The sequence below is a fragment of the Dipodomys ordii genome, unplaced genomic scaffold, assembly GCF_000151885.1.
Source record: "Dipodomys ordii isolate 6190 unplaced genomic scaffold, Dord_2.0 Scaffold133, whole genome shotgun sequence".
In the NCBI taxonomy this organism is placed as follows: domain Eukaryota; kingdom Metazoa; phylum Chordata; class Mammalia; order Rodentia; family Heteromyidae; genus Dipodomys; species Dipodomys ordii.
The window spans coordinates 1,371,442-1,386,065 of record NW_012267349.1 but is presented as its reverse complement, the minus strand read 5'-3'; the positions used below and the strand labels follow the sequence as shown (position 1 = coordinate 1,386,065).

The 14,624-nt window shown below is 36.8% G+C and overlaps 1 protein-coding gene across 3 annotated transcripts in view; it reads left to right on the top strand.

The window, feature by feature from the left end:
- Nucleotides 1-14,624, top strand: part of Nckap5 (NCK-associated protein 5) — an 824,710-nt gene that overhangs the window by 365,530 nt on the left and 444,556 nt on the right. For all 3 annotated transcript variants that reach the window (XM_013030807.1, XM_013030809.1, XM_013030808.1), the window contains exon 4: nt 9,829-9,962. In XM_013030807.1, coding sequence (XP_012886261.1) covers nt 9,829-9,962 — 134 coding nt within the window. The remainder of the gene's footprint in view (nt 1-9,828; nt 9,963-14,624) is intronic.

Here is a 14,624-nt window from a genome sequence, read left to right as displayed (position 1 = left end):
TGGCTCAAGTGGTAGAGTGCTAGCCTTGAGCTGAAGAGCTGAGGGACAGCGCCCAGGCCCAGAGTTCAGGCCCCACGACCAGACCTCCCCCCCCCCAAAAAAAAGAGTGGGAACTAGGGGAAACTCGGTAAATTATTAAAAAACTTCTGAGTATAAACAATTACTAACATTCAAAGTGTACCTACAAGTCCTGTCATCACAGTGTAGACATTTCTCTGTGAAAATTTCTATTCTAAGTCATGTGTCAGGAAAGTAGTATTTCAGTGGTAACTCTAGTCCTTACTGACCGATTTTTCAAAAGTAGTAGTTGTACCATGTGGGATCAAGTCTTTCATTTGCTTCCACTTGTGACTATTGATGCTCAGAAAGTGATCATCTCCCCTAATGTTTATCCTGAGCCTATACAATTAACCAAGGGTTAAATATACTTTTAAAAGAGACACTTAGATTGTCTTTCAAGAGAATATATGTTCCCTTTCCCTAGATTAACGGTGCTTACTCAGCTCATATATTGGTCTTGAATGGTTTCTTCATAAAAATGATATTTCTGTTAAAGCTTACCTCCCATAAATTACACAAATTTTAATTCATCAGTATGCACTATTTTCAATCTCTCTTAAGTGTGGTGATTATGAAATGAAATTCTAGAGCATTGAACTGAAGCATTGATTGGTTCCACACGGTTCTCTCAGTGGTATGATAAAACATGAAAGTTTTCATTTGTTAACAAGGATGAACAGCCTGCTAAAAGTCATATATAAAAATTTTCAGGTTTCTCATATAATGCAATATCATAAAATATTAGTGTCCTTGTGTGTGTGTGTGTGTGTGTGTGTGTGTGTGTGTGGTTGTGGGGCTTGGAGTCAGGGCCTAGGAACTGTCCCTGAGCTCTTTTGCTCAAGGCTAGCATTTTACCATTTTGAGTCACAGTTTCACTTACATTTTTTGAATGGTTAATTGGAGATAAAAGTATCATGGAGCCGGGCACCAGTGGCTCATGCCTGTAATCTTAGCGACTCAGGAGGCTGAGATCTGTGGATTGTGGTTCAAAGCCAGCCCGGGCAGGAAAGTCCGAGAGATTCTCATCTCCAATAAACCACTAGAAAACTGGAAGTGGCACTGTGGCTCAAGCAGTAGAGCACTCGCCTTGAGCTGAAGAGCACAGGTACAGCGCCCAAGCCCAGAGTTCAAGCCCCCCACCATGACCAACCAAAAAAAATATATATATATCATGGGGACTTTTACCTGGGCTGGCATGGAACTGCAATTCTCAGATCTCAACCTCCTGAATAGCTAGGATTACAGTCATGAGTCACCAGTGCCCAGAAATAGCCATTCTTCAGGATTTGTTAAAAGGATTAGTCTTGTCAAAAGAAAATTTCTGCAACAATATAGTAAATCTGAAGGCCACTTAGTATATTTTCCAATGAACAAAAAGCATTTGTAGAGAAATTAATGCTAATTATTAGGATCCTGGAAGCCATTTCTCTCAGATTTAAAAACTTCAGTAGTACCATGTATAGTAACTTGTTGACATTGTAATTATTCTCTTATTTTAGGAGGATAAATAATTATCATAGCAAACATTCCAATTTCCTATACATATAATTATTCCATTTACTGAAGGAAGACAGAAATATAAAAATCTCTGTCTAAATAAGCTTTATCTTGGACTCACAATTCTAAGAAACCTAGTAAGTGAACAAATTTACCATCCTACAAAATTGAATCACATGCTTTGTAAAGAAGCCACTGAAAGTATTTTAAGAAGCAAAAATTTTTATTTAATTGCTACTGAATGAAAGTGACTGATGTGGAGTTGGATTGCAATCTGTGAGCTATAGGGAAAGGGCAATGATAAAGAAATCACAATGAAATGCAGTGAGTTTTTAAACCCAAGTAAATCATACTGCATTCTTTTTGGCAACAAGATTAAGACTAAAAGTCATTACTGATAGAAATTTTGCAAACCTAGCTAAGGAAAAAGATGTGATGGAAGGTCAGGAGGAGTTGACTAAGCTAGGCACCACTGGCTGACACCTGTAATCCTACCTACCTACCCAGGAGGCTGTGATCTGAGGACTGCCAGCCCTGGAAGGGATGTCTATGTGTCTCTTATCAGCAAATGACCAGTAAAAAGCCTGAAGTGGCACTGTGGCCCAAGTAGTGCAGTAGTGCCAGTGTTGAGCGAGAAAGATAAGGGCCAGCCCCTAAGTCCTCAGGTCAAGCCCAGTACTGTCACCAAAAAACAAAAATCAAGAAATCAGTCAACCTAGATTCCCTGACGATTTCTGGAATGCTTGGCAGTATACTAATGTTGTATGTGGCCTCCTTACCATGTACACTGCCTAATCCACATATTAAGAATATGTTCTTTTGGAGGAATCAGGGAACGTAATTGTGCATATATATTTAACAAATTATATGGCAACATATAATTTTTACAGTGCTGAGCTGAATATTAAAAGCACCAGTGAATGAGATAAACCATTATTTAAGTTGGCATTAAGAGAGACAGTAGGAATGAGAAGACAAAGCAAGGCTACTTTCTAGTAATTACTGCTGAAATTTAATATTGGAGAATACAAGAAAAAATAAAATATCTTTCAATTTTCTGCAATCAGGAACAAAGAAAGTATCTCCAAGTCTGAAATGGTAACCAAATCAGACAGATAATCCATTCCTGATGCATCACTTTTGTTTGGGTACACATAAAAATACACACAAATCTAGAGTCCTTCTGCAAATGCATGGATGGTTCATGAGAGGGAACTAGAAGTAAAATTTTCTAATAAGTCAAAATGCTTCTGCTTTTTTATATGGAATTTACTGACTCCATAGAAAAGACAAGAACAAGAAGAGGAGTTCAATCAAGTATGGAGGCACTTAATAAAATTCGCTTCCAAGAGTCCACAAGAGGATAGAATAATTAATAGCTACCGTTAATTGTAATCAATTAACATGACAACAGAGAAAAGGATCTGTGACCAAGGAAGAAGAATGAGTCATTGACTTCTTATAAATGGAATCACTGGTCAAGAAAATGAAGCTATTTTCTAAGTTGAGAATCGAGCTTTTTGACCAAATACACTCAAGGGAAAGATCGGTACAGGGCAGGAGTATATTGAGATGAGGCTTACCACCCACCTAGCTAATTACTTCTTTGGTCAGCTCCTGTAACCACAAATATTCAAAGACTTGGAAGGCATGGTTTTCTGATAAGCTTGTTGAAGTCAGAAAGCCAGTGAACAAGAAAACCCCATGGAATGGCCTATTTCAACTCAAAGAACCATTGCTAATGGATGGCAGTGATAAAAGACACGATCTGCTGTTTTCCTCTTCCAATAGACTCTCACTTCTGGAGTCTACAGCAAGAGAGAATTATCTTGCTGTAATGACATTTGTATTTGGTTATCCTCCTTAAAATCTACAGAGAGTTGTAATTGTTTAGGAGCCTCTGGAGTACATTTCACCACTTCCCTTCTCAGTTATGTGGCATCCAGTGTCATCATTTTAACATTGCTTTGCCTTCCTTCCCCTAGCCAGGGAAAGCCATACCCTTACCTTCTTTAAATCTTCTCCCATTCTCACCCAATTGTCTGAAAATCAGAGTCTCAGTCATCTTCATCATTATCAGATGAAATCTATCCTCCCACTGACCCCAGCATATGTATACACACACACATACACACCATCTTGTAAACATTATGTTACATCTCTTTATAGCCTTAGTATCATTAGTAATTATGTTTTCTTGATATGGTTATGGCTAATTTCATGGCTATATAGAATGAGAGAACATTTCAGAAATAGGTCCAGAGAGAGTAAGTATATTTCCCAAGGTTGCATAGCAAGCTAATGGCAGGACCAAAATGGCAACCCAGATTATTAGCCTCATGCCTTCTCCATGATGGAAATCAAGATGCTTATACTGGTTTAAAAAATGGTGAGCAGTAGCAAAATTGTGAGCTTTTTTTTCACATTTTTTTCAGCTGTATGATGTCAAAACCAAAACTTTATTATTTTATGTGATGAATTCATTGTTCTTATTCTTAATATCTTATTCTTTGTCCCTAGCCATAATTAATAAGTAAATAAGATTATTGTCTTCACACAAGGCAAGTCTTAATTTCCTCTTTTCATAAGGTTGTCATTTATTAAAATTTTTTCCTATCATGCCCTTACAACACTCATCAATCTTGACTTATCAGACCATGTACTTTGCTTTTCTTTGCAGTCTACTCTGGAGATGCTTTTCCTATATTGTTCATGTCTACATCCCTGCTAAGTAATAAAACACTTGAATACTTTTGCCCAAGCAAAATGTAGTTATAATGGGTGAGTCACCTATAGGGCTGCTTTTTAGCATTCAGGATACTGTTGAAACCCATTTAAATGCCTATTTGTCTTTTTTACCCTTGAAATTTCTACCCTGCCTCTGCTCATTGCCTTCCTCTTCTCTCTTTCATTCTTTCTCTCTCCTCTCATTTTTAACAACCAAACTGTATTTTTTTCTTAGAATAAGGGCTTTGTATCTTTCCAGTGATGTTATCAGCACTATGGATATATACTGAGTTGTTTTTATCCCAGCATCTCAAAATCTGATTCTGATTCTTCAGTTACACCTAATACTACAGACTTAAAAAAATCAATTCCTAAGTTCCTTATCTGTTTCTCTGCTTCTAGGATGTCTGAATCTTTCATAACTAATGGGGATATTGAATTCAGAGGGCTTTATAGAAAAAATGCATTGCAATTTTTGTAGAAAGGAAAAAGGTGGCTGCAATTAGATATAATAACTATAGCTTAATTTAGATCCATTTTACACTGGTTTGATAGAAATTGGTTAATGTAGAGTTTTTAAATTAAAAGCTAGTTTTCATGAAAATATTAGTTTAAATTTTCTGCTGGTGTGTTGGCTCAAGATTTCTCAAGGAAAAAAAATCAATTGTTGGTTTTAGATTCTTAGATGGCAAGATAATTAAAGGGTTATTGTGGGTGTTCATAATTTTTAGAATATACTAGGGGTTGATTAGTGATGCCCATGATTTTTTTTGATACTGATTAATCAAGTCAAGGCAGACTGGAACTTCTAAATTTGTTATTTGGTCTTAATGCCATGTTTTGTATTTGTATCATTGAATCACATGTCTTCCTCTTTTCTGGTAGGCTGTTGAGTTTTTATGTAAATCTCCATTACATAATAGTTAGCTCATCTGCCAGACTCCACATTACTTGGATGAGCTCATCTATTTATCCATTCAATATCCCAAACTATCATTTAACCATATTAGAGACCTTTTCTAATAGCCTTTATTCATTTCCCCTACTTCAGATCTTTGTATTATCCAGAAATATTAATGTTTCTCCAATAATTCTTTTATCATAAAATATTATTCATCAGGAATTTTATAACAATGATTTAATATAGTTTGAGCCCGTTGTAGAAAATTTTTGAAAAGAAACATTTAGGGAATACTGTTGTATATGTCCTTGTGGATCTCTGAAGCATCAGGTCAGTGGAGAGCACACCCAGGCATAATGTTGTCTATTTGTACTATAACTAATCAGGTCTGGAGACTGCACTCAGGGGATGTGGATGGACCTCTCCTATTATGGCAGATATTTCACTTAACACAAGGGTATGCATGATGGGACTAATATATTTACATATACTTGCATACCACCCAATGTATTTATAAGTTTATAGGCTAAATCCAGCTTCCACTTATGAGACAAAACATACATCTTTGTCTCTCTGGCCTAACTTACTTCATGTAATGTAATTACTTACAGCTCTTCCTTTTCCTTTATAAAAGGTAAACTATTCTTGCTAATGGAGGAGTAAAATTCCACTACGTTTATATACTGCATTTTCTTCATACATTTGTCTGTTGAGGAGCATCTGGGCCCTTGTGATTCCATAGCTTGGCTATTGGGTACAGTGTTGCAATGAACATGGTTGTGCTGGTTGGCTTTACTACTTCCTGGTTTTTAATCTTTTAGATAAATACCCAGGAGTGGATTTGCTCACTAATAGAGTAGTTCTGTGTTTAATTTTCAAGGTAATTCAGTTCTTTATCCGTTTAGTCATCAGAATAATCATTACTTAATTTTCCTAAGATTCTATTGCATAAAAGATTAAACCTTAAAATAAAGTTGCTATTTTATTGAGGTTATAATCCCTTCCTTTTCAAGTTCTTGAATGTTGTTAAACTTCATGAATATTAGCACCAACTGATGTACTGAGAGTCACCAACTATAATTAGACCTAGCAAAGAAGCACATGTTGATTTTCTATGTTCATAACCCTCCAGGGTGTAGCCTCTGTTCCTTGAAGCTGTATCCTCTTCGATACCTGTCTCTTTGCTCACCAGGCTGTAGACACAGTGACCTTCTCTTTGTGCTTGCAACATATGACAGAGGACTTTTTTTTCTTTTCTTTGTTTAATTTTATTTTCCTGTAAACAAAGGAAATTTTTACTTGCTGTTCACTTTGCCTGGTGTCCTGGTCCCCAGCAAAACTCAGTTGTCAGAGAGATCTCCATGTGAATTTACTTCCTCAGAGAATCTTGCCTACCATATAAAATCTGTTCCTCTTGTTGTCATCTTGCCATCTTTCAGGAGACCCTAATTAGCTATCACTTGTTTGGATGAGTCTAGCAAGTCCTTTAGCAATTGTCTTCAGTCTGTAAGCATGATACGACAATAACCAGGACAGTTGGCTCATTGTTTACCTCAGAGTGAGTCCAGTGTTGGGTAGGTAGTCGTTGCTCAATGATTATTTGTAGTCTAAGTAAGTGAATGCCTCCATGTTGGTGGTTACATAGCTATTTCCCAGCATCAATCTTAAATTATGGAATAATCAAATCAACAATCAATGGGATTCAACTTTTTTTCCTTTCTGGTAACATGTATACATAAATAACCTTTTAATACTTGAATAACTGAGACAACTGTTAGAACTTTATCAGTACAAGAATTTAAAAATGATTACAAAGAAACTGAAATATACTTCTTTCAAGGTTTAATCAGTATAGCTCAGTGAAAATTGTTGCTGTGGACAGCTATGATGTATGAACAAGCTCTATTTGTAGAACAGAACAACTTTTTTTTTCCTTACTTTTTTTGTCTATGACTCAACTTTTGTCCTTGCACAGGGAAAGTGCTTTGGAATTCTGTTCTTGATGCTGATGTCTTTTTCTACTGCATGATGTGCAGTCTGCCCTTCCCTAGCATGACATGACATGTGTTTCTAAAAAGCATTGCATTCTGCCAAAACATACATAGGGAGCATGGATGGGCTCAATGGGAGGTGGAGAGTAGAAATGGAATACTAAAAGCATTGGCAAATGACAACTTAAAAATAAGAAACAATAAAAATAGTGGATAAGTTAGTTCCACATGTGTTAAATGGTTAGGAAATAAATAAATAGATAGATACAGCTATAAATTTCACATTTTACCTTGAAAAAAAGACCTGCAGTTCTCTGGTGGGAGTTGGTGTCAACTCCTTGTGATATACTTCAAAGGGTGGAAGGCAGGCTGCCTGAAATTTCAGGGACTGTGACTCTTAAAATTCACAGCAGACTGAGGTCTCTTCAAAAAGTGTGTTTTAGCACACCTATAATTCTAGCTACTTAGGAGACTGCAATCTGAGGTCCAAGGTTTGAAGCCAGCCAGGGCAGGAAAGCCCTTGAGGCTCTTATTCTAAAAATGTTGAACGTGGAGCTGTGGCTCATATAGCAGAAAGTTAGCCTTGAGAAAACAAAACATGCTTTGTGTTTGTGTTCACCAAATTTTTCGTATGAATGAAATCAAGCATAAGCAAAGGTGAACTGTGTGTCATGCTCAATGTTTTCCCTAATTGATCAGTTGCATCGGGACAAATTTATACTCGTAAGGTAAGGACTGCAGCCCAAATGACCAGAGTAAGGAGGAAATGAAAAGGAATTAAGTTCTGAAAAACGTCCTATGATCTAGCTCTTTGAACAGGAAAGCCTGGGAAAATGTCTGACCTCTCTTTATCGTTCAGTGGAGGAGGTGGTCATGGATGGAGCCAAGTTATCCAAGGAGCAGACACAGTAGTGCTCGTGGAAGTGCTAGGCAGTGCCTGCTCACTGTTGTAATAGTTCCAAAGCAAGTCTGGGGGAGGAGGGAATTTATAATCACTTTAGTGATAAACTAACATGCCCAGGATAAAACACCAAGCCAATCCGCTGACATTTTCTACTGTTAGTCTTATGAAATACCTTAATTTGTATTAAAAAAAAAAGCTCGTTTCTTCTCTATTTGGAAAATTGATATAGGTTATGGGGAAAGTATATGGGTTAACTAAACACCTGATATGTGAAAGGAATATATTGCAAACAGCTTTGGTTTTGTTGTCTTAATCTAGAACTTTCTTTACAGTGTAGCATATATGTATAAGGTGTATATGTGTGTGTACTTGTGTATATTCTTTGTATGTGTTTGTGTATGTAGGTTTCTGTATTTGAATCAACAAGTTGAACAGAAAGGATTATTTAGATAGCAAGGGAAGGTTCTCCCTTATTAGGTATTAGAGATTCTTTACTATGACAATGAATGAATTTATATAGCGTCCCCTTTTACTTTTGAAATAAAGAAAAATTCTGTTTTCTCAAAATTTCCCATCTTTCATAGCATTTGGCTAAGTTACATCTTCACAAACGACCAGATCCAGATTCAATAAGCATGTACATTTCTAGAACCACTGTGTACTAGGTAATATGATAAAAATTTTTGTACATAAGATATAGTTGTAATCTTGACTGTTTATCCAGTTAAAGATTTTGATAAATGTGCAAGAAAAACAAGACCAGAATAAGTGAGCAGCTCAAGGACAAGTAAATAAGTGGGAACTAAGGGAAGGGAGAAAATGATGGAATGATAAGGGAAGTCTTCTCAAGGGCATTGGTGATGGCTGTGATTGGAAGAGCCCTTTGCTTTCACTTCAGAGAGGTTTGTAATCAGGAACTAGGACTTACCCAAAGTGCAGTTTGATATGTAAGTATTTTTAGAGGGTCATTGTAGTCTTTATTTTTTGTTCATGATCTTCAGAATAACTGTTTACACAGAAGTTAGAGACTGAAAACTATACCGGTGACTGTACCTGTGATACGGCTGTGATTATGCTGTATATATTGAGTAAGCCATTGAGATAATCAGAGCATTTGAATTATTTCAACACAGAAGGGTCTGATTCTCTTCTTTCATGATAGGAATGTAGGCTCCTCACAATCAGACATTGTAGCTTTGATTTTCATCATAAAATTATGCATTCTGTATGCAAAGTGTTTCAGTTAGTTACAGTAATAACCATAACAGCATGTAATGCTTTCATGAAAGGCAATAACAAAAACAAAACACAAACAGAACAAAGACAACATTAGCGTAGCTGACCTGGTACTATCAGGAGATCTGAGATGTGTGTGGAGCCATCTTTTCTGGATCATTCAGTCCCTTTCAATCCCAGCTGCCCATTCATGCAATGAGCTAGTTTTCTAAGATTATAAAAATAGTGGGCGGTCTGGCCTATTTTTATCTCTGAGAACCTGACTGGACAAAATTAAAGCTCATTTTTTAACCTTATTCTCATCAGCCCGATGGTCTAATTAACTTGAAATTCTTGGTTTTTCTGTAGAAATAGTGATGTTCTCTTTAAAGTATATGCCAGAGATTGAAGTGATAAAATAATTTTGAATGGGTAATAGTGCTCTAATTATTAACTGAATTACTATGCTTTGTTACTAATTATTTTTTGCATAAAAACCTTGTTAAAAGTCATTCCCTTTGTTCTTTTCACAGCATGAAAAGCTGATACATGAACTGGAAGAGGAGAGGCACTTGCGTCTTCAAAGTGAGAAGCGGTTGCGGGAGGTGACCTTAGAGTCTGAGCGCAACCGAATCCAGATGCTGGGTCTGCAGAGGCAATTCTCCAGGTACTGATCTTCACTATTTGCACTGGTGCATGCACAGGGTGTCCGTGCACCAGTAACTCCTTAGGCTGCAATTCTGTGTTCTAGCTTTTGCTGCATTTGGTAAGCTGAGTCTCAGTAGTTTAAGCCATGGAGGCAGATTGTCTGAAACTTGACGTTTGCACCAGAGCAGGCTGGGCTTTATTGAAGCTGATGGTCTTTTCTCTACCTCAGAGGTATGTCTTTGAGTCTGTAGGGACTTTGTGGCCTGTGTGTCTTTGCTGTGTGACATAGCCATCTCAGGGAGGAAAAATAGCCCCTGGTCATCGCAACCCTCTTTTACTATAGAGAATGCAAATGTAATTATTTGGTAAATTCTTACCAATATGTTTTTTTAAATGAATTAATGGTTATGAAAAGGACTTGGAACGTTTAGTCAAGCCTCTTTTTAGCATCAAGCTCCATTTCTGCAATTTCAGGTATATTTTCATATCACAAGCAATGCATATTCACATCTAAGAATAAAAGACTGTTTTGTATTTTAAAAAATGAATCATTGAGTTCCATTCTTTAAAAAAGATATGGCAGCTAGATGGTGGCTCCTATCTGTAATCCTTGCTACTCAGGAGTCTGAGATCTGAGGACCGTGGTTTGAAGCCAACCAGCGCAGGAAAGTTTGTGAGAATCTTTTCTCCAATTAATGACTTAAAAAGTCAGTCATGGGGCTGGGAAAGTGACTCAGTGGTAGAGGGCATGCCTTACATTCATGAGGCCTTGGGTTCGATTCCTCAGCACCACATAAGCAGAAGTGGTTCTGTGGCTCAAGTGGTAGAGTGCTAGCTTTGAGCTGAAGAGCTGAGGACAGCACCCAGGCCTAGAGTTCAGGCCCTACAACTGACAAAAAAAAGTCATGGAGCTATGGCTCAAGTGGTAGAGCTTTAGACTTCAGCACAAAAGTTCAGAGATTATGCCCAAGTCCTGAGTTCAAGCCCTAGGAGCAGCACAAAAAAAGACATAACTAGATTTTTTTAATAAAGGATTCTGAAATCTTTAATATTTAATTACAGAAGAAATGAAATCTCTTCAACTTCAATTGATGGGAGCTCTCAATTTATTCATCCTCCTCCAGTTGAACTTTGAAAGAAGCACTGTTTTATAATCCTTGTCATTTTGTTGATACAGGAAAGGAGGAGGCAGATCTCACTCTTTGTACTATGTAATTGAGATGTCTTTATATTCAAGCTATTGACTTCCATGATTTGAGAAACGTGACACAGTTGATTATTTTTATATGATGCTGGGTCATCTGCTGTAAATCAAATGAGTATTTCATACAGATTTATGTTATAGAAAAGCCAAAACTTACATCTTAGGCTGAAAGAGAAAATTATTATATGTACAGTAAATAGTGGTAGGTTGTGCATACTGCTTTTTGAGAATTTTTTCCTAGTATTATCAGTTTTCTTATGTAAAGCTTTATTGGAACTCTGAAGTTCAAGTGCAGTGATAGCAGGGTAACTAATGTAAATCAGCAAAAGATAGGAGAGAGCATAGATAGCAGATAATTACATGATAATCTGAGAAAGTCCCATGGCCTTTCACAGTTAAACCTCAGTTTTAAACATACATTTTAGTAATTCTTATTTAAACAACCTGTTAATTTAGTCTTTGTAAAATTCTCAGTAATACAGAATATGCATATAATTCATCACCCTTGGACATGGTAGAGATTCAAATGGTCATATAAATGATTTATATAATCCAAACGATTATATTAAATTTAAAAACTTTTATGTTGATCCATTAATTCTGGATTAATTAGTTCATTTGTATGTTCTAATACCTAGCAAGTGGAATTACTTAATTCATGGACTGTGGATAGTTTTTTTAAAAATTACATTAGTAACCAATTTTTTAAAAGAATACAATATAGCTTATAATAAAAGGTAAACTAATAATCAGGTAGACCAAATCAAAACAGAAAATAAAGTCCACCATAAGAGAATTTGACCAATAATTTTAGTCACAGCTCTATATGTTTTCTGAGAATGAATACTTAATTTAGCTCTGAGATTCCTGGCAGCTTTAAAAGAAAAATACAGGAGATAGGCAATTTTTATCTCACAGTCAGAGGCCACTCCTCTTAGAGGAAAATCATCTCTGATTAAAAAGTTATACAAAGGTCTCCTCATAAAGGACATTAAAGTATATAATAGTGGCCCAAGGATCAATTCTAATTAGTTGGACTGCTTCCACTATGACTCTTTAAGTTTGAGAGGTTAACTAGTATCTGAGTTTCATAATACACAAAATTAGGAATAGAAAGACCATATGAAGGGGCTAGGAAGGTGGCTCAGTGGTAGAGTGCTTGCCTTGCATGTATGAGGCCCTGTGTTTGATTCCTCAGCACCACATAAGCAAAAAGACAAAAAGCTGGAAGTGTGCTGTGGCTTGAGCTGAAGAGCTGAGGAACAGCGCCCAGGCCCAGAGTTCAGGTCCCACGGCTGGACCCCCTCCCCCCCGCAAAAAAAAGAAAGTCCATATGTAAAGGCACAAATAAAGCAATAGTTACTCTAGTGTCTGAGTTCTTGAACTAATCATTGCACAGCGAATTCATGAGTGCATATAGCATTAATGACAAAGAATGATAAGATAGGAAAGTCTAAGCTGGATTGGGTAAAGTGTTTCTTGGTATATGTAATGGCATTACAGACAGAAGAGCTTTTAAATATTGCTCCTAGGTCTTAACTTCAGGGAGGAAGTACGGTAGTGGAAAGGGAAATAAATAGTGAACATAGAATTGGAGTCACTTAGAAGTTTGTGGGATGTAGAATGTCAGCAAATGGTTTCAGGAGGAATAATTTGGAGCTTGGGTTTATGCAGGTTCAGCTGAGTTGGATGCTGGGTTCCATGGTTTGGAGGCAACCGGCAAGGGTGACCATTTGTGATTATCTGTGTTAATTACTAGGACAACTTGGATGCTGAAAATCCATTTTTTGTACGTTTTTAATTGTAAAAATGCTGTACAGAGGGGTTACAGTTACATGAGTGGAATGTTTGATTTCTTTTTCATTAAAATGAGTTTTTTTAATACTGTGTTATTTACATCACCACAAGAGTTTCAGACTTAAATCCTTTCTTCCCTTTGGCCTTTGATCAAGGTCTAAAGTTCGGAAAAAATAAAGAAAAAGGATATGTATCCAGGGGCTGCAAATTAAGCTGAGCCCCACAGTTAAGGGAACTCTTCAATGAGGAAGTGATGCTAATCATTTGAACTGCATTCTGTTTGTCTTAGTATTCGATGCTACAAATGTGAGTTGCTTTTCAGATGCGGTGATGGATTTTTTAACCCCACTATCTGATGGGATATGTGCCTGTAAATATTTTATGATGGTGTCCTCTTTTTCTTTATAACTTCTTGTTCAGCTTGTAAGTGTCCTGGTCCACCAGGCTTAGAGGCAAAGACTGAGGCTGGGTTACTGCTTTCTGTTATAATTAGAGGTTAACCTCTATCCTCATTTTCCACTTCAGTTTAAAAAAGTGTTTGAGCCTCAGCAAAGGGGTATTTCCACAACATTATCCCCAAGCTGAGCTGGGTATATTTAGTTGTAGAAACGATTTTTAAAAAAGATGTGTGGCATGGCACCAGTGGCCTGTGTCTGTAATCCTAATTAACTCCCAAAGCCAAAATTGGAGCTATGGCTCAAGTGGTAGAGTGCTAGCTGTTAGCAAAAGGGAAAAAAACCCTCAGGGACAGTGCCTAAGTACTGAGTTCAAGCCCCAGGACTGGCACGCATGTGCAATTGCACACGTGTGCACACACGCATGCACACACACAGACAACTAACACTACAGAGTACTGATTTCATACAAACCATATATGATTTGAACATGTATTTGACTGGAAATCATGGAAGTTATCTAGTCAATTCTGTGAGCTGCTGTTATCACAAAATATTCATTTTTATTGTATACACTATAAGAGCCAAGTTAAACAATTTAGAAACCAGATAAAAAGGCTCTACCCATATTTATGAACAAACAGTATTATATGCTATACAGGAATTTTTTCCAGGTTCAGTGGGCCAGACTTATATTTGTTAATAGGTTATTATGCTTGGACATAAATAGTCAAATAAAATTAATGATCATATAGTGATAATAGTACTACACATTTTAATGTGTAATAGTTTTATTCTACAATATGTTTTACGCTTTCAATTACAATTGATCTAGCAGATTCACCACCTGGCAGACATTATTTTATAAACCATCTCTAGTCAGTAAACTGGTCATCAAGGATCAGTGTTTCTCTGAAGCCTTGAAATGGGGAACAGTTAGTGTTGTCGATTGTAATTAGCTATGGTTGTTAGAAATCATCCAAATGCAATCCAAGATTCTATTCTCTACATCCAGGATTTCTCTGCACCTACTATGACCTCCCAGCACTCTTATCTGCTGCCTTGAAGCCATTTACTTGCTTAGTGTAATGGCGATTCTTCTATCACAGTTGATTGCTGGGCCTTTATTGCAGTCTGTTGTATGCTGAACTTCAAGGTGATGTAAATGGAGATGGTTTTTCTCATCACTCATTGCTGTTCACATTATCAGCTCTCAGAAGACACTTCATAGAATCCTAGGGTTCGTTTTTTTTTTTGCCCATTTGGAAGCTGTAGGCACCTGGCA